At 42.6% G+C, this 23,690-nt stretch overlaps 1 protein-coding gene across 3 annotated transcripts in view; it reads left to right on the top strand.

Moving 5' to 3' along the window:
• Nucleotides 1-283: 283 nt before the first annotated feature.
• FAM120B (family with sequence similarity 120 member B) overlaps nucleotides 284-23,690 on the top strand; it is a 38,308-nt gene continuing 14,901 nt past the window's right edge. Inside the window, exons 1-6 of one of the 3 annotated variants that reach the window (XM_082217095.1) lie at nucleotides 284-345; nucleotides 3,574-4,630; nucleotides 4,898-5,075; nucleotides 7,804-7,899; nucleotides 12,755-12,927; nucleotides 14,807-14,899. In XM_082217095.1, the coding sequence (XP_082073221.1) occupies nucleotides 3,611-4,630; nucleotides 4,898-5,075; nucleotides 7,804-7,899; nucleotides 12,755-12,927; nucleotides 14,807-14,899 (1,560 nt within the window). In that variant the 5' untranslated portion in view covers nucleotides 284-345; nucleotides 3,574-3,610. Of the gene's footprint in view, nucleotides 346-542; nucleotides 661-3,573; nucleotides 4,631-4,897; nucleotides 5,076-7,803; nucleotides 7,900-12,754; nucleotides 12,928-14,806; nucleotides 14,900-23,690 lie in introns of those variants that run through there. The other 2 variants (XM_082217096.1, XM_082217094.1) reach the window with 2 other exon arrangements.

Raw genomic sequence — 23,690 nt, 5'->3', positions numbered from 1 at the left:
TTTGAAATCCTGCGGGCAAAACCTTTCTCACAATTTACTTCTCTCGCCGGGATTTCTGTGAGGCGTAGATGAGGGGAACGCTCACGCCGAGGCTGAATAAAACGCCAGTGCCCTTTTATTTCACAGCGTATACCATCCCTCCCGTCTCGTAAAGGGTCCAGTTATTTTAAAGCACCGAGAGCCTCACCCCTTGCGAGGCTTTGCGTTAATTTCCGACGTCTTTCCTCCCCGCATATGGCTTCTGAGAAAGGCCACCGGGAACCGGAAGTTTTGCGAGAGGCGCGTGCAGCTCGTAGCCCCTTGGCGTGCGTGTACGAAAGGAAGCCGAGGCGGCCGTGGAGGCGGGTTAGTGGCGTTGTCAGCGCGAGGGCGAGGGCGGGCGGCTTCTCTCCTTAAGGCACAACGCAGGTGGTGGCCTGTATGCGCCCAGAAAAGGGCAAAGTCAGGTGGCCTGGTGAGCCTCTCAGACAAGGAATTCTGTTGTGAGGTTGTGCCACCTCCATTTAGGGGACTGGATGTTCATACAGTGGGGTCTTTGGTGGTGCCAGTTTGTCATAATATAGGCTGCTTTCACAGGTAGCAGCATCAAGAGCTCATCCATAACTGCTTAATGTGGATCAGGGCCGGATTTAGGGTTGATGAGGCCCTAAGCTACTGAAGGTAACTGGGCCCTTTGTATGTCCAGCTGTCCTTTGTCAACAACAAATTGCGGCTGTTTTTTTGTGTTGAATATATGGTAATTTATGGACCTAAAAGGTATCTAAAGCCATTTGCACATGCAGAATGTAGGCACCCTGTATATAGAAATGAGCAAACCAGTGATATCTTAGGGTAAGGGTACCAATTTTTTTCCAATGAATCCAGGGACCCTTTTCAACTTCCTAGTAAATACAGTCATACCTCGTGTTGCGTTTGGTTCATGTTGCGTCTTTTCGGCTTGCGAATGCGGCTTCACCACGTGTGTGTGCAGAAGCGTTCTGCGCGCTTCGCACATGCACAAAAGCACTCTATCGCACTCTGCGCTTCCTCAGAAGCGCCACTCCAGTTGCGGACTTTTTGGGGTGCGAGCGGCACCCCGGAACAGATTGTGCCCGCAACTGGAGGTACCACTGTAGATGAATTTTGTCAGGGGACTGATTTGTAAATCTTGGGACTGTCCCCGGGAAATGGGGATGTCTGGTAACCTTATTTTAGGGAGCAGGCTAGCAGGCAGGGCCTACTACATAGGAGCCTACACAACCCAAAACACTGTTGCTGTATGTAGGTTTTATTTTATTTGTGTTTTATCTTATATTTTGGAAATTTACATCCAGGGGGTTTTTTCCATTAATTTTTTTTGGGGGCCCCAAGAGAGGGGGGGCCTAAGCTATCGCTTGTTTAGCTTATACGTAAATCCGGCACTGGTGTGGATAGTAAGCTTCCTGTTGCCTCCATTAATTCTCCATCGTCCATAGGACATTCTCACTGCCTTCTCCCTCAATGTACATTTTTTTTCCTACCTGGGATCCTCCAAAAAGGAGAGGGTGTGAGAAAATTTGGGTTGAGGGAAGGGAGACAGGTGAGGAGGACAGTCAAACCTTCACTGTTTCAGGTCACTGGGAGTTATATGATAGTAGTTTCTGTAGGTATTTGAGACATTTTAGTGATGATGAGCTGAAATATTGGACACGGCTGTGTGAAGAGTTTAATTATGCCCGTTTTTAATTTCCAATCTCTTATGCACAAGGTTTCAGGCCTCAGTTAAGCCTGTTACAGCAAATCTTAGAATTGTCAGGGAGTGTTCATTTAACTGGGAAAGAAGCTACAGCGTCTGTTAGATAAATCTGTGCACCCGAGGAAGGGCATTCAGTATCATCTCTGAAAAAGTAATTTCATGTTAGTTTTAGATTGTGTTGGGCTGCAATCCTATACCTTCTTGCCTGGGAGAAAGTCCCACTGAACTCAGTGGGACTTAATTTTGAGTAGACATTGCACTGTTTTAGTAATATATTCTGGTGTCACAATGAATAGGAACTTGTAAATTGCACATGAAGGGCTGGGATTTTTGAACCATGAAGTTAGAAAGTAAACCCACTGTCAGCTTTTGAAATGGAAAATTAGCAATCCGCAATCACCTTATTTTAGTAGCATGTACTGAATATAACACTTCGTAGGTGCTTTGTAATTGAAAATGTGAGAAATCAGTCGTGCGAAAGATAGACACCAGCCTAATTAAAACTTGCAGTGTATTTCTTCACTGTTTGTGTTAGAAATAAGGGAAATTTCTTTTCAGTAATGTAAAAAAGGAAAAGAAAGTCTTGCATTATTAACTGTGTAATCCTGAGCATACTATTCAGAGGCAGTGCTTTTTTCGGGGGGGGGGGATGCAGGGGTACGCATACACCTAAACATTTGTGAATCTAAGTTTGGCCTCATTGAGAGGCAGTATTTCAATATGAGTAGGAAAATAAGAGTACCCCTAAACATTTTTTTAGAAAAAAAGCACATCTCAGAGGTAAGTCTCATTGAGCTCAGTTAGGCTTATTCCTTAGTAAGTATGGGTAGGATTGCAGATAAAAGTTCATTTTTAAGGGAGGTTCTTTTTATATCATGGCTAGTTCAAATTTCACTTTTCTGATTTCCCATATGCATTTTGGAAACAGTTCTTTCCTCCTGAATGATAGGAGACCGTACCTCTGGTATTTATACAATTACAGTACTTATATCATCTCATTGTGAGCCCATGAATTTAATCATGTAATTTAATTTATTTAAACATCTACAGTATCTGACTATTTAAAAGGCGCAGTGTGTAGGAAGTGTCAGTGAAAATCAGTTGTCTGTTTTTTTGTGAGTGGAAGCACTGCTTGCTTAATGCCATCATGGGGTACAACCCAAAAAGGCCATGGGCAGCTACCCCCCCCCCCGCCGCCAAATCAAGTAAATCAAAAGAATGTAACTAACTGAGGTTCTGTCACCCTATCATAAAGCCATAAAGCCTGCCTCCCAACATAAATCCTGGCTGCACCCATGGAAAAGGCTGTGTGCGCACCAGATTTAGCTTACATGTCAAATGTTAAAAGGTGAGGTGGGAAACTAGGTCTTACAGCTGAAGGGTGGTTTTCTACCTTCAGCTGGTGGCAAGGGTACATGGGGAGAAAGAAACCGAGATAGAGATACGATAAAGACATGGGCCAAGATCCAGAGAGCTACTTTTGCCATGCGAATCCTCCATGCCAAATCACCAAATTGCTTTCAAAAGTCCGACCAGTTTCAAAAGCTTCCACTTTCAAAAGTTAAGGAGGCCATTTGGGAAACACAAGTCTTAACCTTCTTTGGATATGTGGGGAAAGTTGGATGGTTCTTTGGACGCCAACTGTTATCGATGAAAGTTTGTTTCAGTCCCTTGTCTAAGGGATTCAGATGTGTTGCATCCACTGTGTGCCATGGAAGAGCAACGCTTTTGCCAATGGATCTCTTTTACAGTTCCGTGGATTTGTGTGGCGTTTCTTGCACCCTTCTTACGGTAGCCTTCCTTATTGAAATTGTCCCCAGAATGATTTGTCTTACTGTTTATGTGTTTCGTTTCTTTAGGTTCTTGAAGAAACCGAACTTTACGTATTGCTGCAATATGGGCGTTAAAGGCTTGTATTCATTTGTAACCAATGACTGTCCGGGTGTATGTACAGCGGTAAACCTGAAAGCAGTGGCAGAAGAGCACCGCAGCAAGTATCCTGGGTCTACACCTGTCCTTGTGGTAGATGCCATGTGTTGTATTAAAAAGTGGTACACAGCAGAATCGTGGGTTTGTGGTGGCCAGTGGCGCGAATATCTTTCTGTACTGGATCGTTTCATAAACACCTTTACAGCAGCTGGTATCAAACTTGTGTTTTATTTTGATGGTTTGGTGGAGCAGAAAAAGCGAAGTGAATGGGTTAGGCGGAGATTGGATAATGGCAAAGAAATAGCCAAGATCTTTCGGTTCATCAAGACCTATAAGCAGCAGCCCGGGAGAGAAATGTTCTTTATTCCATCTGGGTTGGCTACTTTTACACGCTCCGCCTTGAGGACCCTTGGTCAAGAGACAATATGTTCACTGCGAGAGGCAGACTATGAAGTGGCATCTTATGCACTGCATAACAACTGCATGGGGATTCTTGCAGAGGACACAGACTATCTGATTTTTGACACTGCTCCCTATTTTTCTGTCAAAGAGCTCCACTTGCACAGGCTAGATACAGTGATGTTCTCAAGGCAGAATCTCTGCAGCAGGTTGGGCCTCCATCCAACAGATCTCCCCCTTCTTGCCTGCATCCTTGGCACATACATAGTACCAGAAAAGGTTATGGGACGTTTTCGGAATCAATGCGTCGCTTCATACTGTGCAAAAAGCCAGGGCTCTAATCAAAGGAGTAGCATGATTCTAGCCGTGGCAAACTATATTTCATCTATTTCGCGTTCATATGGTAGTTTGATAGCTTTAGCAGAAACGTTGCCTTTGGAATCAGACAAATCCCTACTTTGCAGTGGGATAGAGTCTTATCTCCTGCCTGGGCAGCAGTCTCCATGGCTTCCTTGTGACTTCTCACATTGCTCAGTGGCATCAATCGAACAAGAAGTGCCCCTGTGTTTAGATCAGGAGATCCTGCAGGTAATTAAGCTCTTGAAGTTTCTTTTTGTATAGTTATGAATGCCCTGTTGTACCTTGGACTTAGGCACACGCGTGTGATACATGCATATTGTATTATTATCATTTGCTTTATTACCTCAAGACACTTGTTTTTTGGAGAGGAGCTCATTTGCCCTTCTCTTGTGCTAAATCTTTTGTGGCATCCTACTGCTGTAAAACAGAAAAGAATCACAAATACCAAGTGACAGCAGTGAAAGCAAATAATATATCTGGGTCTCTTGTGAACAGATAGCCAAAGAAAAATTTGTGAGAGCTGAAAGTCGTGCGTACGCTTTCATGTGCAGTGGAGAGGATGAATGCAGCAACACTTTGGAAGATGAAGATGATACAGAGCTTCCTGGACAGGCACTTATCTTTCTCCCTGCCCGTCAGCATATCTATTCTCTTCTGCTGGAGTCTGCAAAAGGTAAACGCTGTGCTGGAATTTCAGTGCAATGTAACTGGTCCTACTGGATAGGGCTGAAAGGAGTTCTGGTCCAAAACATATGAAGGGCACCAGATTGTGAGCTGGGTCGCATTTTTATTCGCAGGCTTCTCAAAATATTTTGTTGAAATGTGAAATCTCTACATCCATTTTTGAGAGGCTCACATCTGTATGAAATTTAGGCCTTGATGCTGTAGGCATTCTACATGCAATTAGTAAGGAGAAGGCCATTAGAAATAATAAGAATAAGAACAGGGTGTACTTACATGTTGGTGCATTTTTGAACCTTTTAAGGTGATTAGTTCCCCCCACTAGTGTGGTAATAAAACAGTCATGAAAGCTGTTAATGATCAGAAAGCAGAGCAAAACGGTTATGTTTAGACTAGCTTTGTAGGTTTTTTTAAAAAACACCACAGAAAGTTTGTGTTGTTTGGAAAAAAATGTGATGTTTTCTTCAGGGGTTGAAATAACTATTGTGAGTTAGGTTGGAGGATTGATCCCAAAGTGTTACCTCCTTTAAAAAAAAAAAAAAAACCAGTTATTCAGGCTGAACTGTAAGGTCATTGGCCAGTCAACACAGAAACAGAATTTGGAATATTCAAACCATTTATTTTTACTTAAAGCTTGCAATATATACATACATATATATATCAGCTTAAACAATTCCATATGTAAAACAATGTAAACATTTAAAAATACAGTGGTACCTTGGGTTGCATACGCTTCAGGTTACAGACTCCGCTAACCCAGAAATAGTACCTCGGGTTAAGAACATTGCTTCAGGAAGAGAACAGAAATTGTGCTACGGCAGCAGCAGGAGGCCCCATTAGCTAATGTGGTGCTTCAGGTTAAGAACAGTTTCAGGTTAAGAACAGACCTCCGGAACGAATTAAGTACTTAACCCGAGGTACCACTGTAATTCCAAATATAAAAACAGGGAAGGTTAGTTCCAGTACAGATACAGACTCTACAGTATATTGTTGCATCTGCCTGACCACTGTGGTTGGCCTGATCCTGCTAGGCTAGACAGTTGTTCTGTATCTCAGGGTGAGGAACCTTTCCTTGCCAGAGAGCCAGATCTTTATCTCCTCCACCCCTGCCAAGCCAAAGTTGGCAGGTGAGCAGGGCCGCCCACCTGTCAATCACTTGACAGAACGATGCCGGGTGTGGGGCAGGTGGTTGGGGCCTCCTGAAAACAGGATTGTGGGCCAAATGGAGAGGCCTGGAGGGCCACATTTGGTCTGTGGGCCAGAGGTTCTCCACCCTTGCTGTATTAGAAGGACTTCCTTCAAAGAATTGTCTCGTGCAGAAATATGAGAGTCTTGAAGACTTCATTTGTTTGCGGACAAATTGACAAAATATGCAAAATATGGGAGCAAGCAGGGAAAGCAGAACTGGGGCAATTTAACAATATGCTAACCTAAAGGCTTCAAAGCTACTATGAAACTTGGTTCAAACATCCACATTCAAAACATGGTTGTAAACTAGCATGGGATTGCAACTTCTATTTAACACTGTCACGATAGCTTACATGGCTTGCCGAGGTAGGTAAGTCAGTGCCTACTGCTGTCTGTCTTGTCATATCACATCTATGCGACGTACAGTGGTGCCTCGCAAGACGAAATTAATTCATTCCACAAGTCTCTTCGTCTTGCGAGTTTTTCGTCTTGCGATGCACGGTTTCCCATAGGAATGCATTGAAAATCAATTAATGCGTTCCTAGGGAAACCGCCTTCAGACCAGGTCCGGGGACAGTCTGTCCCCGGACCTCTTCTGAAGGCTGGGGGGGGGACAAGGGCTTTTCTTCCCACCCCCAGCATTTTAAAAAACCCTGGGACAGCGGAGGACTTCTCTGCTGTCCGGGGCGATTTAAAAGCCCCTGGGAAGGCAGGCAGGGGGGACAAAGACTTTCGCCCCCCCACCCGCCTTCAGAAGGTGTTCCCGCCACCCCCCCCGCCCGGCTTCGGAGCAGCGTTCCGAAGCCGGGCGGCGGGGGCAGGTGTTCCCGACCCCCCGCCCGGCTTCGGAGCAGCGTTCCAAAGCCCGGCAGCGGGGACAGGTGTTCCTGCCCCCCCGCCCGGCTTCGGAGCAGCGTTCCAAAGCCCGGCGGCGGGAGGAGGCGTTCCCGCCCCACCGCCCGGCTTCGGAGGAGGTCCGAGGACAGTGGGGAAGACGCGCTGCGCTTCCCCGCTGTCCCGGGTATTTCCCTATGGGCTGTCGTCTTGCGAAGCAAGCCCATAGGGAAATTTGTCTTGCAAAGCGCCTCCAAAACGGAAAACCCTTTCGTCTAGCGGGTTTTCCGTCTTGCGAGGCGTTCATCTTGCGAGGTACCACTGTATAGAATTAGGGTATTAAATACAGTGGTTCCTTGGATATGGGATTGCAGCCTTTATCTATACAGCGGTACCTCGGGTTACATACGCTTCAGGTTACATATGCTTCAGGTTACAGACTCCGCTAACCCAGAAATAGTACCTCGGGTTAAGAACTTTGCTTCAGGATGAGAACAGAAATCGCACGGCGGCAGCGGGAGGCCCCATTAGCTAAAGTGGTACTCTCAGGTTAAGAACAGTTTCAGGTTAAGAACGGACCTCCGGAACGAATTAAGTACTTAACCCAAGGTACCACTGTATATGCAAAGAGTAAATGCTTCCAATTGGAAAATGTCAGTTCTCTTATTGGTTCATTGATCCAATTCTCTTTTCCTTAGATGTCAATGGGACCTACCCTGTAGTAAAGGAGTGGTTTGTGTACGCTGGGAATTCTCTGAAACAACCGGACTTGGTACAACCCAAGGAACTCCCAGGTAAAATGAAATTTCATTTTGTATTGAAAATTGATAACTAAATACACAATACTGTATTTTTCGCCCCATCCCCAACCTCCAAACCAGGTCGGGGAATAGCGGGATGGCGGCGCTTCGCCTCCCCGCTGTCCCCTGAGCTTGTGGGGCTGCCCAATATCTGCCTGAACCCCGGGGTGCGCTCCGGAGCCTGCCCCGTGCTTCGCGCTGCAGGCTGCCGCCCGCAAGCCTTGCAAGCCCGGCGGGAACTCCTGCCGGGCTCACAAGGCTTGCGGATAGCTTCCTGAAGCCTGGAGAGCGAGAGGGGTCAGTGCGCACCGACCCCTCTCGCTCTCCAGGCTTCAGTGAAAGCCTGCATTCGCTCCATAGGACGCACACACATTTCCCCTTCATTTTTGGAGGGGAAAATGTGCGTCCTATAGGGCGAAAAATACGGTACTTTGCTTTCAAAAAAAGTGGTACCCCAGGTTACATACGCTTCAGGTTACAGACTCCGCTAACCCAGAAATAGTACCTTGGGTTAAGAACTTTCCTTCAGGATGAGAACAGAAATCGTGCAGCGGCAGCAGGAGGCCCCATTAGCTAAAGTGGTGCTTCAGGTTAAGAACACTTTCAGGTTAAGAACGGACCTCCGGAACGAATTAAGTACTTAACCCAAGGTACCACTGTATATGCAGTGTGGATTTAAATTATATTTAAGATGATTTTGTTTCAGAGAGCCAGACCGCTTGGATAAAGCCACCCTACGTAAATGCATTTATTTCAGAAAAATGTAGCTTGCCAGAATGGTTTGATAGGCCCTCAGGGAGGCTTTTGACATCTAAAAACAACAAACATCAACCATGAGAATTCAGCGGGTTAAAATACAGAAAAAAGGACTGCAATAAAATTTTAAAAAATGGCAACCAACACAGTTTCCAGAGAAAATGTGAAAAAAGACCCAGACAGAATCCACTGTGAGTAAAACTTTGTTTAATACCACCCCAAGTCATTGGGAAAGGACTGTAATGTAGAGCAGATGCTTTGTCTGTAGAAAGTTCAATCCCTGACATCTCCAGGCAGGGAAAGGCCCTGGAAAACTAGTACCAGCCAGCATTGAGAATATTGAGCTAGATGGATCAGTGGTTAGTTTTGCTGTTGGATGCTGCAGGTTGTTAAGTTGCCTTCTTAAATTATTAAATTTATAGTATTGGAATGTGGTTTTGGAGTATGTTATTATATATGCTATTGCTTTTGTGGTGTATGGTTGAAATGCATCACTTTTCCTTTGCTGCATGCCATTTTCAGCATTATTTTTGTATGTGGAAAAGCAGCATACAAATAAAAACAAATGAATGGTTGATTTGGTATGAGGCAGCCTCCTATGTTACGTTAAGGAATATAGAAAAAGACAGCATAGGCAGGCACATTCTTAACAAGAGTGAGTGAACTTCATACTTCATTCATTGATTGCATTCCTGCAAAGAGGTGGGAAGGGAAATATGAGGAATGATTACATGGTGCAGATGAGAAAGAAGCAAAATAAGCACTAGGAAAATAATATACTCCGGATGTGAATGCACCCCAGTGCCAAATTCTGCTCTAGCTGAATAATGTGGCTGAGACAGAAGAACTGTGCCTGTTTCTGCACTGCACTAGTATATTGTTGGGTTAGTTACATGTTAGATAGGTACAAATGCTGAAGAACCTGTGTGTCACCTGATCTGCAGGTGTGTACTGTTAGCTGTGCAGTCATCAAGTATCTCTACTGAATTTTGAGTGGGGTCAGGCATGGTGAAAGTGTAGAGTGGTTCCATCTCATTTTTCTCGCTTGCCAGCAGCACAGACGTAGAGTTGGGAGACAGAATTTTGCATCTCATAAGATGGAGGAGTTTCCTTCTTGGGCAGAGGCAGTGACATCAATCCATCTCTCTAAACTCGCTTGTAAAAAGGATTATTTGGGCTGAGTTTAAGTATGAGAAATTTCAGCCAAAAATGTCCTGGAAGCAAGGCTTTGTAATAGCACCATATTTGCTAGCAATTCAGTAATGAAAAGCTGTTTTATTTCAGTGCAGACTAGTAAGGAAGGAGAACTTACAAAGTTTATTTTCAGTGGTCTGTTCCAAAACAAATGTTTTTCTAAAAAAAATCAGCTGTCCATATTTGTATGCCTTACATTCTCTCATGTCGGTTTTATCTGCAGCATCAATCTGTAGCTCACCAAATAAGGAGGTTAGCAGTGTGTCACTTTCAAATCTAAAAATGCTTTGGTAGGAGGTTATTGACTGAAATGCAAAGTCAGGCTAGTAAAAACAAATGTCACATTCTGTTTACTTGTTTAAAGAGTATTTTTGGAACACATATAAATGTGCGCCTATGTATTTCATCTACATTTCTTTTTTAAGGAAAATAAAGATAGGTATGAAATCTTGCATGATTGAAATGAGTAATTTCACAGTTTTTACTCTGTTTACCTTTTCAGATCTTTTATAAATGTGTGAATTTTCTCCAAAAAGATTCAAGTATGTTTTCATTTGGATCTGTGTAGATGTTGGTAACTTATACTTGAAGGTTAAAACCTAGTCAAGAATGATTGAAGAATAGTATTTTTGAGAGATGCAGGAGTGCTTAGACTACCTACAAACGGATTAGTTGTGTTGACAGGGTGGTGGTCTATAGGCTGTCCTCCCCCCACCTCTTTCTCATTGCCTGCGCATGAGAATAAAACACATGTTTTGGAGCACCGTCTCCCTTCATGCTGTTGTCATGTTGGGAAAGCCACTACATCATGTGTGTGCTCTGAGATATCTGGCAATTCACTCTCCTTGGTAAAGAACCGTTTGTAGATCTTCACAATAGAGGACCGGAAGTCCACTCATCTAGAGGTTCAAACCATGGTAGTCACGCTTCAGGCACAGTGGGCTGAAGGGGAAGAGCTGTGTTTGACTCCCATAAGAATTCTGCTCTCTGCACACATATAAAGAGAAATGGATTGCAAGTTTAGAGAACATCACTGTTGCAGAACTGTAAACGATGTATTAGGGCTTTACTGGGAACAGGCATATTTACATCAACTTTTATTTATATTTAGGGAAATCCTTTGTATGTTTTATTGGAAGTAAGTTCTTACCATATTCACTAGGAAGTAAGCTCCACCGAGCTTATTAAAAGTTTGGAGTAAACATGCTTAGGATTGTATTATAAAACATTAAATGATTGCCGGCTTTACTCATTTCAATGGAAGTTTATCACACTGAGTCTTTATGGCGCTCTTTTCAGGTTTTTCCCTGGTCTGAGTAATATCCAGATAAGCTATGCAGAATACACCCATTGAACTCATTGAACTTTCATTATTTTTCTCATACAAGTCTAAGGGGGGGGGGTTGTCTAAAATAAGGTCAACAGCTTACAGGATTTCCTAAATAAAGCTCAACAATCTTGGGGGTTTTATTAAAATAGCTCATCAATTTTTGGGGTATCCGGAAATATGGCAGTGTGTGTATATATATATATATATATATATATATATATATATATATATATATATATATAGTAGGAGATTGAACTAGCAGACTACTCAATTTGTGGGCAATTGAAACTCTTCTAGAAAATTGCATTCAGTGGTATTGCTCAAGCACCAATTTTCTCCAAATTTGAGAAGCCATTCTTCAGAAATTTAACACTGAAAATATATGAAAGAAAACCAACATGAGGGTGATGGACAAAATATTTATTTTCTGTTTTGTCTCCCTGGGCAAAAGCACCATTTGGTTAGTGAGTTTTGTTGGCCAAATAAACAAACATTTATTTCACGCCCTGTTTGACACCTCAACACTATAGTCATTTATAGTGGCCATGTGGTTCACCCAAAGGAATGCAACTCCTGTTTGTAAGGAAAGGCAGATGTGTTACCATCTTAACTCATCTTAAAACTGACATCTTTGTCTATCTGAAAGGCCGGGCAAATAGTTTTATGGCAGGAATTTATCTAAATACAGCTTTCTAAACATTGTATTTGTATTTCAAACTTTATATAACTCACTTTGAAAGTTGAGGAACAGTAATGCAATAGCAATCAAGTTTTTGGTCACTGGCAATAAGATATAAGACAAGTGGCGTAAAAAGGAGTCTAGAAGTAATGCACACATCTTTATATGTTCACGGATGCATTATGACTTCGCATGCTTTCATTCTTGCCAGGGAATAAAATAATAAACCCTGTTGTCCTTCACTGTTAACATGATGCACAAATGAGTTTTCATTTCAAGAGACAGACCTTCCAGGTTGCAGCATGGTTTGAATAACAGCAGCACACCAAACACAGAGGTGACATGCTGGGAGGGGAGACATTTAAATGGGTCCTTTTGGGAGTGCTTGCATACTGTTTGGTGCTTGGGTTGGAGGAGCCTAACATTTTCAAGAAAAGGGAAGTGAAAGGATCATATCATTGTTGCTAAACATGCATCTTTGTTAAACTTGCAGCTGAGTGAAGTTTTTCACGTGTGCAAACAAATCCATTGTATAAATAGCACAGATTTTTCAGCCCTGTAATCCTGTACAACTGTAAGATGCAATTTCCCCCTCTATGAAATCTTACAGAGATCCAGGGCAGCTGTCGGGGTCAGAGTGGCAATATCTTTTATGTGTCGTAAATCTTGATTCTAGGTATAAGTCATTAATATTTGCATTATAGCTGAGGGGAGCGTTGTTTTTGTTTGTTATTTATGGTGCGTATTTTTATATTGCAAACCACGCTATGATCTTTGGAGAAAGGAATTTAACTAATTATAATAATAATCTCGAAAAGGTGAGTAATTCCTGTTAAAACTTAGTTACAGCTTTCTTCTACAGTGTTTGAAATAGTGGCCTTCTTTTCTAGGTGGCACTCCTAGTTTGAGATCCCTGTGGCTCAGCAGTGGACCCGAGACTGAAAAGCTACGCCATTGGACATTTCTGGCATGCTTTCAACTGCAAGAAATAGCAGAGGAGATCCAGGCTCTGGAAGCTTCTGTTGCTGTTGTCTGCTGCTTGTTACTGTACCTCTTCCTACAAGTAAAGAAAAACCTACTTTTGTGACTTTCCTTACTTCTGCCTGCAGCAGATCTATACGAATTGGTGAAGGGGTAGCCAACACGGTATCCTCGTGATGTGTGGACCACAATACGCAACATTGCTCACCACTGGCCATTCATGTAGGGGCTGATGCAAATTGTAGTCCACAACACTGCAAGGCTTTGGCTATCCATGGATTAGGACAAGTATGTTGCAAGGTTGATTTGTGGGGGGAGGAGAGAGAGAGACTGTTCCCAGGCCTTTGTGGGATTGATTTAACTGATGACAATGAAGTTCTTCTCTAGGAAGTCATTCTAATGGTCAAACTGCCATGGAAATAGATTGAGCTTTCATAACAAAAAAAAAGAGCAATTCTATGTCTTCCTGGAAGATAGTGATGGCAATCCAGAAAGCTACTTAAGGTTAAGCTTCCCTGGGTTTCCAGAGCAGCTTGACATGCAGTGTGAACAGAGGCTGCTATTTGAAAATTACTGAAGTACAGTAAACCCACATCTTACACACATTTAACCTACAGAATTTCAGCCAGATGTGGTTGAATGCAGGTTGGGGAGGGGAAAGCTCAGAGGTGGGACGAAGCTTGAAACCCCAAGTGGACGTGGCGCGAAAAGAGCTTTTAAGCTCTCGGCCATTCTTCCTGGGAAAGTCCAGCACAGCACTACTTAATTCCTAGGAAAAGTGATGCGAGGAGCTCTCCGATTGGAGGCACACTTTGTTGTCTGGAAATCCTTTTCCTTAATCACTGATGGCTCTGTGTGTGTAATAACTCAATGGGAAAAGAATGTACCCTTTACATGCTCAGAGGCACTGATTCTTCCCATCTTTCAGGGTGGGTCCTTACGTACAAGGCCTGACTCGCCTTAAGAAGTCGTTTTTATAGTAATAATTCAAAACTAACTTTAAAATAGACACAGATATCCATCAAAGCAGTTTCCCAACGGTATAAATCCCCGTAGCCTGCAGCGAAGAGGCAACTAAAGGAAATTGCTGTCACATGAGCTTTTGTTCCTTCCTTTGTCCCTCTCATTCAGATCCGATTGCTTAAATTTCATCGGCTTTCTATCCATGTTTCTATTAATTTAATCAAAACATTAAGGAAGTTATTAAGAAAAAGGTAAACCCCTTTCCCCTCAAGCTTCAGTGCGGCATTGCATGAAATAACTGTACTGATTAACAGAGCAAAGAAGCAGTCCTTTGTATAGTAGTTGTACAGTTGTTCATAAGTAGTATTTGATGGATTGCACCTAAAATGCTTGAAGCAAATTATTATAGCATAAGCATGCCATCTGTCTGCGAATTCCCAGAAACCACAAAAAAGCTTCAAGTCAAACTCAGAAACCCCCTTAAAGCCTGTAAGAGGTGATTTAGCTGTGATTCCTGCTTTGCAGGGGGTTGGACTAGATGACCCTATGGACCCTTTCCAACTCTACAGTTCAATGCTTCTATGATTCCATGCTTTATAATTGGCAAAGACACAGCAAGTGGTTTGTTAATTGCACCCAAGGATGTTTTCCCAACTTAAGTGCAAATCCTGTCTTTTCTCAAATGCAGGAATAGGAGAAAAGGCGCAGCATTACGGAAGGCAGTGGGAAGTGTGAATGTCTCTGTGGTTCATTATAAAATCATCAAAGAAGATGGGAGAGAGGGAACCTTTAAACTGATCCTTGAGCGCAGGGTGGTGAAGTTGGTGGAAGTAGGGCAGAGGAGCTGAAGTTGCGAAAGCAAATTGCAAATGGTGTTTCAAAGAACTACAGATGAATAAGGCCATGGTGCAAGACTGGCATTCCTGTAGCAAGGAATTTAGGTAATGGGGGAAAGTATGTACTTTTTACATAGCTCTGAGCTAAGCTTTTCCCCCTAGGTTGACAGCCTCTCCTTGGAAGACTTGAACGCATTTCTAGCTCAAACTCTGTGCCTGGAGGGGAAGTCGGCTGCTCAGCTTGCAAACTTGCAGGTACAGACATGACTCATTTACTAATGCAATACCAGTGGTAACCCCTAGATGAGCAGCACATCGCTTTCTCTTTGACCTTTACTCTCACTCAGTGGTATTGAGGAGATTAGATTTAAGGGGCAGGGTGCCATTCAGTTATCTTAGTTTATTTGCACTCTTTCGTTACATAGACAAGGATTCAAGCCCAAGCCCCTATTCCAAAGATTCAATGTGACCTGCCACATTTAAACCTTCAGCTTTTCTCTTTACTGCCATCCCAAAATAATTGCCTTTCGTCTGCTCATCCAGGATCTCATTCAAGCGCTCCCCCCCCCCATCAACTTGATGCTGCCTCCTTCTGCTTGCAGTCAAATTAGAGATGCCATGGAATATTCAGATCCCTTCATTTTCCTGGCTTGCCTAGCTCCTCATAAGCCTCTTAACGATGGTATAGTGATCTAAATGATGCTGATTATCTAGACCATATCACTGGGACATGGGATTGAGACTGCTTTGCTCACCTTGGCTGATAACCTACAATAGGAATTGGAGGGGGGGAGCGCATCCCTCTTAGTTAGTTCTCCTGGACCCTCTTGGTGGCTTTTGATGCCATCCACCATGGTAAATTTCTGGACCGCCTAGCTGGATTGGGCCTTGGGGCCTGTATTAAAATGGTTCTGTTATGGGACTGCAGTCCTTGGCATGCAGTTTCTCTCAGGGTTCTGCCTTGCTTCCAGTGTTATTTAATACCTATACAAAACCACTTGGGAGTTTTGGATTAACTTGTCATCAATACGCTGATGATATTCCACTTTATAGCTCCTTGCCGTCTATGGCCAAAGAAGTAGCTGGTATCCTTGAGCCCTGCCTAGATCTCTTAGTGAGCTGGAAGAGAATGAACAAGCTGAGATTTAATCCAGACTAGCTGGGCATACTGTTGGTCAGTGGAAAGTCTGACTTTGGAATTGGGATTCAGCTTGTTCTGGGAACGATTGCACTCGCCCTGAAAGATCAGCTTCCTAGCTCAGGGGTGCTTCTTTATCCTGTGCTATCCCTGGATTCCTGGGTTGTATTTGCACAGTTACATTCATCCCTTAGACCTATCACATTTAGACTACTTTAGTGTGTTCTATACAGGGCTGCCCTTGGAGATTGTCCAGAAGCTTCAGATGGTTAGGCTGCACAGTATCAGGAACATAGTACTCTGATACTGAAAGTGCAGCACTGGTTAGTGGTTACTGATTGTTTTTCAGGCTCCATTTCCCTCGGAGCAAGAATCTTTCCCTGCTCTGCAATTTGAAATGGCACAACTTTTTAATTTAATTTAAAATAGTGTAACTACTTGTAATGTTTTAAAGGCAGCTTTATTGTTGGTTCCATGTTCTTAGGCTATTTTTATTGTTTTTGACCTGTTGCACACTGCCCTGGTGGTTTACAGAAAGCGGGTATAAAAATATTAAGAATAAATAATGAAATTACGTTGAAGCCTTTGCCTTTAGTGTTCAAAGGAGGAAAAGAAGGGCAATCCTGTAGAGAGAGTACAGGCTTGGATTTGAACACTCAGTTCTTAATTTAGCCACGAAGCCTGTATCTCCATAAAAAGAAAAGTTACCCATGTTGACCCATAAGAAAGATTCCAGGAGCTTGCATGCTATTTTGTGATGTTTTGATTATCCCAATAAAAGTTACAGATAATATGGATTTTGGAATGTATCTCTATAGTTCTCAGTGAAATGACATAGTTTTGAGGAGAGTCACAAGCTCTTCCCTCCAATTCTGCTTAGCAACTACAGAGTGTTACACATTGTTCTCTTTTCCACTAGTCGGGTGGAAAGCCCCCTGCCACTGCCCTCTCTGTAAATAATGACAGGACCTTCCTTTTTTCAGTAATCAGCCTGGTGTATAAAGGAAGCAGCAAGAGACTTCTAGTCAAGTGACCATAGACTACTCCTGAATCAGCATTGCGATACTTAATATATTGGTTGTATAAACTTAAATGAAAAATCAGCTTCCTGTTAAAAAAACAAAACAACGTAATTGCAAGGAATGTGCATAGAGTATGATGTTGCTTGAAATTCAAGCAGTCTGTGCCATAGTTATTTAAAATTTTACCCAGGGCGCGTGGCTTTGTTTTATGGTAAACAAGCTGTGGTTTTTATCCCTGCCTCCTTAGCAGCTGCAGGCATATGCTGCATACAGGGGAAGGAAGTTTTAAACATGGGTGGGGCTCTTTACCGAACAGCCTCAAGTTGTGGAATTTAAGGTTGCTTTGAAGAGACACACAGGGCTATTTTAAATACTCCCTCTCTTGATAAAAAGGTAAATGAGCCACATGCAGGTCGTGTGTCTGTGGCATTTCCCATTGTTGGCTGGCGTATTTACACTGGAATTCCATGCATGCTCCTTCCTGCCTTCTGTGTCTTGTTGGTACCTGCCTTCTTCGCCCCAGCTAAAGAAACAGAATTTTGGTTTTTTTGGCATTTACGTCTTCTGCATTCATCAAAGTATTTTTGTGCCCTGCAGAATTTGCATTACATCTGCATAATGTAGGGGAGAAAGCAAACACTATAATTAAACCAGCGTAGCTGCTAGCTAAAGGGAAATATTTCTCTTTGTGGAAAAATATCACACACGAGCACAGGGTTTTCTGTTTCAGAATTTTGAAGGGCCTGGCTTCATGGCCTTATGCCATAAAAGACATAAAGCAAATGGACCACGAACATGAAATGCTGACATATTTTATAGATGTGTTTATGAGCACTTTTAAATAGATTTGTGGACGGATCTGAAGCAACGGTTATCTGAATGACTTTCTCTAGCTGTATGAGTGTTTGATGTCTTGTCTCACTTAGAGCAGAATATTATGTGAACAATCTCACTTTGGTGCTTACTATTTTGTTTGTTTGTGTGTCTGTGCACACACATGTTTCTGTGGGAACTTCTAGGCCAAAAAAATACCAATTTTAGGATATTCTTGTATGTTTGTCTCAATGTTCTGATGGCCCCCAAAGATGTCCATGTGCAAGGCTTATCATATCCCTGCTGGAAATACGATTTTAAAATTTTATTTTTTCAGTGCAAGGAACTAAACAAGATATTGTCTATTTTTATTGCACAATGTATTTTATGGATAAGTATTCAAGTTTAATAAATAATAATAGAAGAGAAATGAATATTTATGTAGCAAGTAGCTCAATAAATTCCATATAAATTACTAACTTGTATTAAAATAACATAAAAGTATTCACAATCTTTTTCTGTTTATGATAAATTTATTTGTTCTCCCCTTCTCTCTTTTCAAGTTTTTATTACAATTAAAAAGAAAAGTCAGAATGTATTGCAGACCATAGGATTTATTTTAGCTCTGCTTTTGTCTTGCTAGTAAGCTAGAAAAAGAAAGAAAGAGAATAGCCAGGTCTAGATGTACCAGAACTCAGTTAATCTTTTGTTCTGTCTTAGGTTGCAATCAACAGGACTTACTTCTGATAGTAGGGGAGCATTTTTTGGTGAGAAATTTGTGGTACAGTGTTGGGGTATGGTTATTCTTGAAGATGTTTCTCCTGTGGTTCAGAATCGACATGTTGTCACACCCACAAAAGCTGTGGGTTGGTGATGGTGGGCTATTTCAAAATGGTCACCATCTCACTCGGAAAATTGGCAATATCTTCCTCATGTGCTACTGGATTGTACAGAATCATTCATGAATCAGCCTTAATGCTGTTTGTAACTTTACAATGGGTTTTGAGGGATATAATCTGTTGTCAGTGCTTCCCCCCCACCCACCGAAAAATAGGCCCCAGTACTCACCATGAAGTTGTTATAGTAAGTGCCTCACTTTTAAACAATAACAAAAAGAGGTGCCAGTACAGCGTGCGCTTGAGTACCCCTGGAAAAAAAGCACTGTCTCTTGTTATGATGGTAAGTGCAAACATTAAAAAGGGGGCATAAATATCCCCAAGAAGAAATGTGTCCCGATGTCATGCCACAAACCTGCCACGGAACACATAAATCTAATCAATTGTTCCTTTACTAAACAGGCATGTACAGAATTGTTGCTGCAAATGAGTCAAATGACACCCATCAACATTGGTCAATGTAGTGCTTTTGATTTGAGCAATTCCAAGCTGTTGAATCTGCTGTTATTGATAGTAAATGTCAAAATGGTTGTTCTCCCCATGAAAATACACGCAAGCTTTATCACGTTTGTAAAAATAAAAATAAAAAAAGGAAGTCGAAATGGGTTCAGGAAAAGCAAAGCAGTAAACTCATAAATGTATCTCATAAAATGATCACTAGCTTCAAATGGAACTCTTCGGGGTTTTAAATGAGTTTTGCAGTGTGAACCTAAACCATAAAAAATGGTTGACACTCTTAAATCCCTTGGAAATTTATGAGACTGAAGCAGTTCTCTGTGCACAATTCCTTCTTGATTTTACTAAGGTTTAGGCGTGCTTTATTAAAGGCACTATTCAGAATGGTCCTAGTTGTCAAAAATAACCCTGTGAATACAGAATCAAATACAGCAGTAGTATTTTTAAATATCATGCTCTTGATCTAAAGAGTGGTGTAACAAGTGCATGGAGGTAATATTTTCTTCCTCACGATTCTGAAACCAGAGAATGAAACTGAATGGTGGGAGATTCAGGATAGACAAAAAGAAGCAGTTCTTTACACAGTGATTAGCTAACTGACATTTGCTTCCCTAAAATAATCATCACCAACTTAGGTGGCTTCAAAAGGAAATTAGACAAATTCATAGAGGATAAGGTTATCAGTGGCTACTTGTCATGGATGTAGCTTGAATGCTACATCCAGAATCAGAGACAACCTCACCTGTCACTGGGAACAACTGTGAAAGATGGCAATTGCCTTCTTGTCTGTTTATGGGCTTCCCATAGCATCTGGTTAGCCACCATAGGAAAGAGCACACTAGCAGTTTTTTTCAAACAGCACCCTCCCTTCCTATTCCTTGCTTGCTGTATAGCAAAACACTTTCAAAATCCAGAGAAGCTTCAGAAGCAGGTGTGACGCAAGAATTGCTGTTTTAAATAAACCAGACTATATGTATTAAACCTAAGCACACTGAAATAATCCCTTTCATGTCCTAGCCTATGTTTTATTTATTTTGCCTTAAAAAGAGAGAAGGGATCATTCTGAACAAATTATTAGCAAATTACAACTGTAGTCATTATGATTAGGAAGGTAAGTTGGGTGTGTAACTGTAGGCAATTTACTGTGCAGTCCTCTGCACTTCCATTGATAAACAAGTCCCATTGAGTTCAGCATAGCTCACTTCCAGATGAGTGAGTGTAAACTCCGAGAATGAGTCCCATTTGGCTCAGTGGGACTTGGAACAATTACCTGTTGGATTGCACAGTGATTCAAATGAGTGGAGCCCATTTCAGGTTTACTCCTTGCCAAATCCAGTGGCGAAAATAGGGGGAATGAGAGCTTCAGAAGGCTGCCCTACAAAGCCCCGATGGAGGAAACAAGCAACTGCAGGAGAGTTAACATTCCCTGTTAAATATTATCCTAACTTCTGGTGTGATTGGTATGTAATGGCTAGGTTGAAGAAATTCTGAAAAGCATTCTTTCTTCAGGTTAATCTGGTTAACAGAGCTAAGCCATGTCCTGTTTAAGAGGTGACCTGCACTCTTAAGTGGCAGGTGCTGCCTAGGCTTGGGTGTAGGATGGCAGCAGATGGGGGAGGGGTGGGGGAAAGGAGCCTGCAGTAAGGATGCCATGGCACTGGCACCTGCTTCTCAACTGCTCTGGTCGCTCCCCCACTCCCGTCTGCACCTGCTTGCCCATACTTTGTTACTGATGGAATGCATGTTCCTCTGCCTAGGGGTTCAGGTGGAAGGCCAGTAGTAAACTTGAAAAAGAATGAACAATATATGGGGCACAATCCATTTTTTAAAAAAATTCTCCTCCAGCACTGAGTGTACATACTCTCTGGGTGGCTTTCACAGTAGAACCCAACAAATAAAACAAGGAAATTGAAAGACACAATAGAATCATTTTCCCAGACAAAGGTCTGGGAAAATAAAAAGGCTTTTGGCTGGCACGGTAAAGGCAGTCAAGTGGATGGCATAGGACCTTTCCTGGGGAGAGGATTTCATAAATGGGGTGCCATCAATGGGAAGGCCCACTCCTCAGTTGTCATCCACCTTGCTTCTGATGATACCTGGAAGAGGGCCTTAGATGATGATCTCATTGGACAGGCAGGCATCTGAGGGTGAGGGTGAGGCAAAGGCGCTGAAGGCTTGAAGAGGCTGTTTTTTGAAGCTCATGGCTGATCTGTAGAAAGGTCACTTTGCTAGTACTAAGGTCACTTTGCTAGTACTAAGGACCACACTACGAACACAGAGCATGCTCACTCAAATATTATTTACAAGAAAGCAGTGTAGAAACTATTTGTGCACCGCATCCATACTAGCAAGTCAGCATTTGTGCTATGTGTGCTACAGTTTCCATACTGAAGTATATAGTGAGATAATCCCTGATGGTACTGAAAGCTGTAAAGCTATCCCATAGCCCTTTGGTGATTGTGTTTTCAAAGCATTCTGCCTAACTTTGACAAAGGGGGCACTGTAGACTCTATTTCTGTGTTTGGGGACAAAAATGGAATAGATCCCTGCGTCTATGAAGTTCCATACTTAGTGTTTGTTGTGTGCAAGTAGTTCAAGGATGCAAGCTGGATCTTCAGCACTATTCTAGGATGAGACATATATGAGTGGGGACAATAAGCCTTTCCATTATGAATAAAGGTAAAGGGACCCCTGACCGTTAGGTCTAGTCATGGACGACTCTGGGGTTGCAGCGCTCATCTCACTTTACTGGCCGAGGGAGCTGGTGTACAGCTTCCAGGTCATGTGGCCAGCATGACTAAGCCGCTTCTGGCAAACCAGAGCAGCGCACAGAACTGCCGTTTACCTTCCCACCAGAGCAGTACCTATTTATCTACTTGCACTTTGACTTGCTTTCAAACTGCTAGGTTGGCAGGAGCAGGGACCAAGCAACGGGAACTCACCCCGTCGTGGGGATTCGAACCGCCGACCTTCTGATCAGCAAGCCCTAGGCTCTGTGGTTTAGACCACAGCGCCACCCGTGTCCCAATTCCATTAGAGGACTATGAAAACCAGTGTGGTGTAGTGGTTAAGAGCGGCAGACTCGTAATCTGGTGAACCGGGTTCGCGTCTCCGCTCCTCCACCTGCAGCTGCTGGGTGACCTTGGGCCAGCCACACTTCTTTGAAGTCTCTCAGCCCCACTCACCTCACAGAGTGTTTGTTGTGGGGGAGGAAGGGAAAGGAGAATGTTAGCCACTTCGAGACTCCATAGGGTAGTGATAAAGCGGGATATCAAATCCAAACTCTTCTTCTTCATATGAAAGCTAAGTTTCATGCTCCCAGTGACTTGCTGAGATATTGACTAACATGAAGAACCCACCAAGTTGTAGTGATCTGAGATGCACTGCAGAGGTGCATCATACTTTTTCCAGGACATGCTTAGCTTGAGCTAGACACTTGTCTGTGATGTGTCAGAGAATTCAGATAGCTAGTCCCTGAGCCAAAAAGAAGAAAAAGCAGTGTTGAGAACTGATTCAAGAATTTTGAGTTCTTTCTGCTTTTAAAATAACATATTACAGTTTCATAAACAAAATCTAGTCCCCTTTTTAAAATAAATCCCATCTTTAAAATATTAACCTGTTGCTGTAATATCCCAGAACCAAACTGTTTCACAAAAGTAAACTAGTGCGCACTTAACTCCCACCACAAGCGATTAAAATTTCCCTTCACTGATTAATTTTGTTCAGTTCCAGATTTAGTTCATTGATCTATTGGTTAAACCAATTAGAGGTTGCAGCCTACAAAAATGTCACACAGGCCTGATTTGCATGGCACATTAAGCCAAACCTTGGCTTAGGGAGACTGTGCAAGCTCATGCTTAGGGACAAGGTAGCATAGCCACAAGTCCCCAGTTTGGACAGTCACCTTGGCCTGGCTCAGCCTGGCAGCAAAAAGGACCAGAGAGGAGTAAAGCTGCCAAAAGCTCTTCCCTGGAAGCCCACACAGTCATGTGGTCCCAGTAAGTCAAGCTTTGGCTTTAGGAATCTCTGTGGTGACTTTACCCTGTCATTCTCCACTCATCTGCCTTGACTGTATATTACCAGCAGAAGCTCTTATTTTTAGTGCTGAAGAGAAGAGCAGTGGGAGCCCACATATTTCGTGGCTTGTTTCTGTCTCTCTATCTGCTACAATTAATTTGAGAAAATTATTTAAGTGTGGCTTCTCAACCCCCAGCAAATGGCAATACATTTTAGTGTCCCCCTAGTACAGCATGATTCACGTACTAGAGTGCGGTGACTTAAAGGGACACCAATGCAGAGTATATTGCAGTGAAGATAAGATATTGCTCACAAACTCCCCCTTCTCACATACTTGCAGATGGTATCTTTTTAGTTCTAATTTTAGCTTTGTGAAATTAACAAAAGTGAAGGAGCCACCTGTGTGGACACTTTGAAAGTTATGGTTCAGGTTGCTATCGCGCCGCACAAACTTGCCAACACATAAAGCAGGCCCAAACAGACATTCAATTAAGGTGCTATGGGCAAGACTGGTCTCAAAAAAAATGGTGCCCCAGGCAAGGAGCACACCCAGATTTCCCCCTCCATTTAAATACCTTATTTCTTATTGTGTTTCTAGCCCATTTCACAACTCTGATCCACTATCTACGTCGTATAAGTCAATGAAAATGCAAGCTAGGACCTGTAAAACTGTATTTGTTCATGCCATATAAATTTTCTGTATT

Source organism: Podarcis vaucheri (genome assembly GCF_965113315.1).
Source record: "Podarcis vaucheri genome assembly, chromosome: 3".
In the NCBI taxonomy this organism is placed as follows: Eukaryota; Metazoa; Chordata; class Lepidosauria; order Squamata; family Lacertidae; genus Podarcis; species Podarcis vaucheri.
Note: the sequence above shows the minus strand (reverse complement) of the source record. Positions and strands in the feature narration are given on the sequence as shown.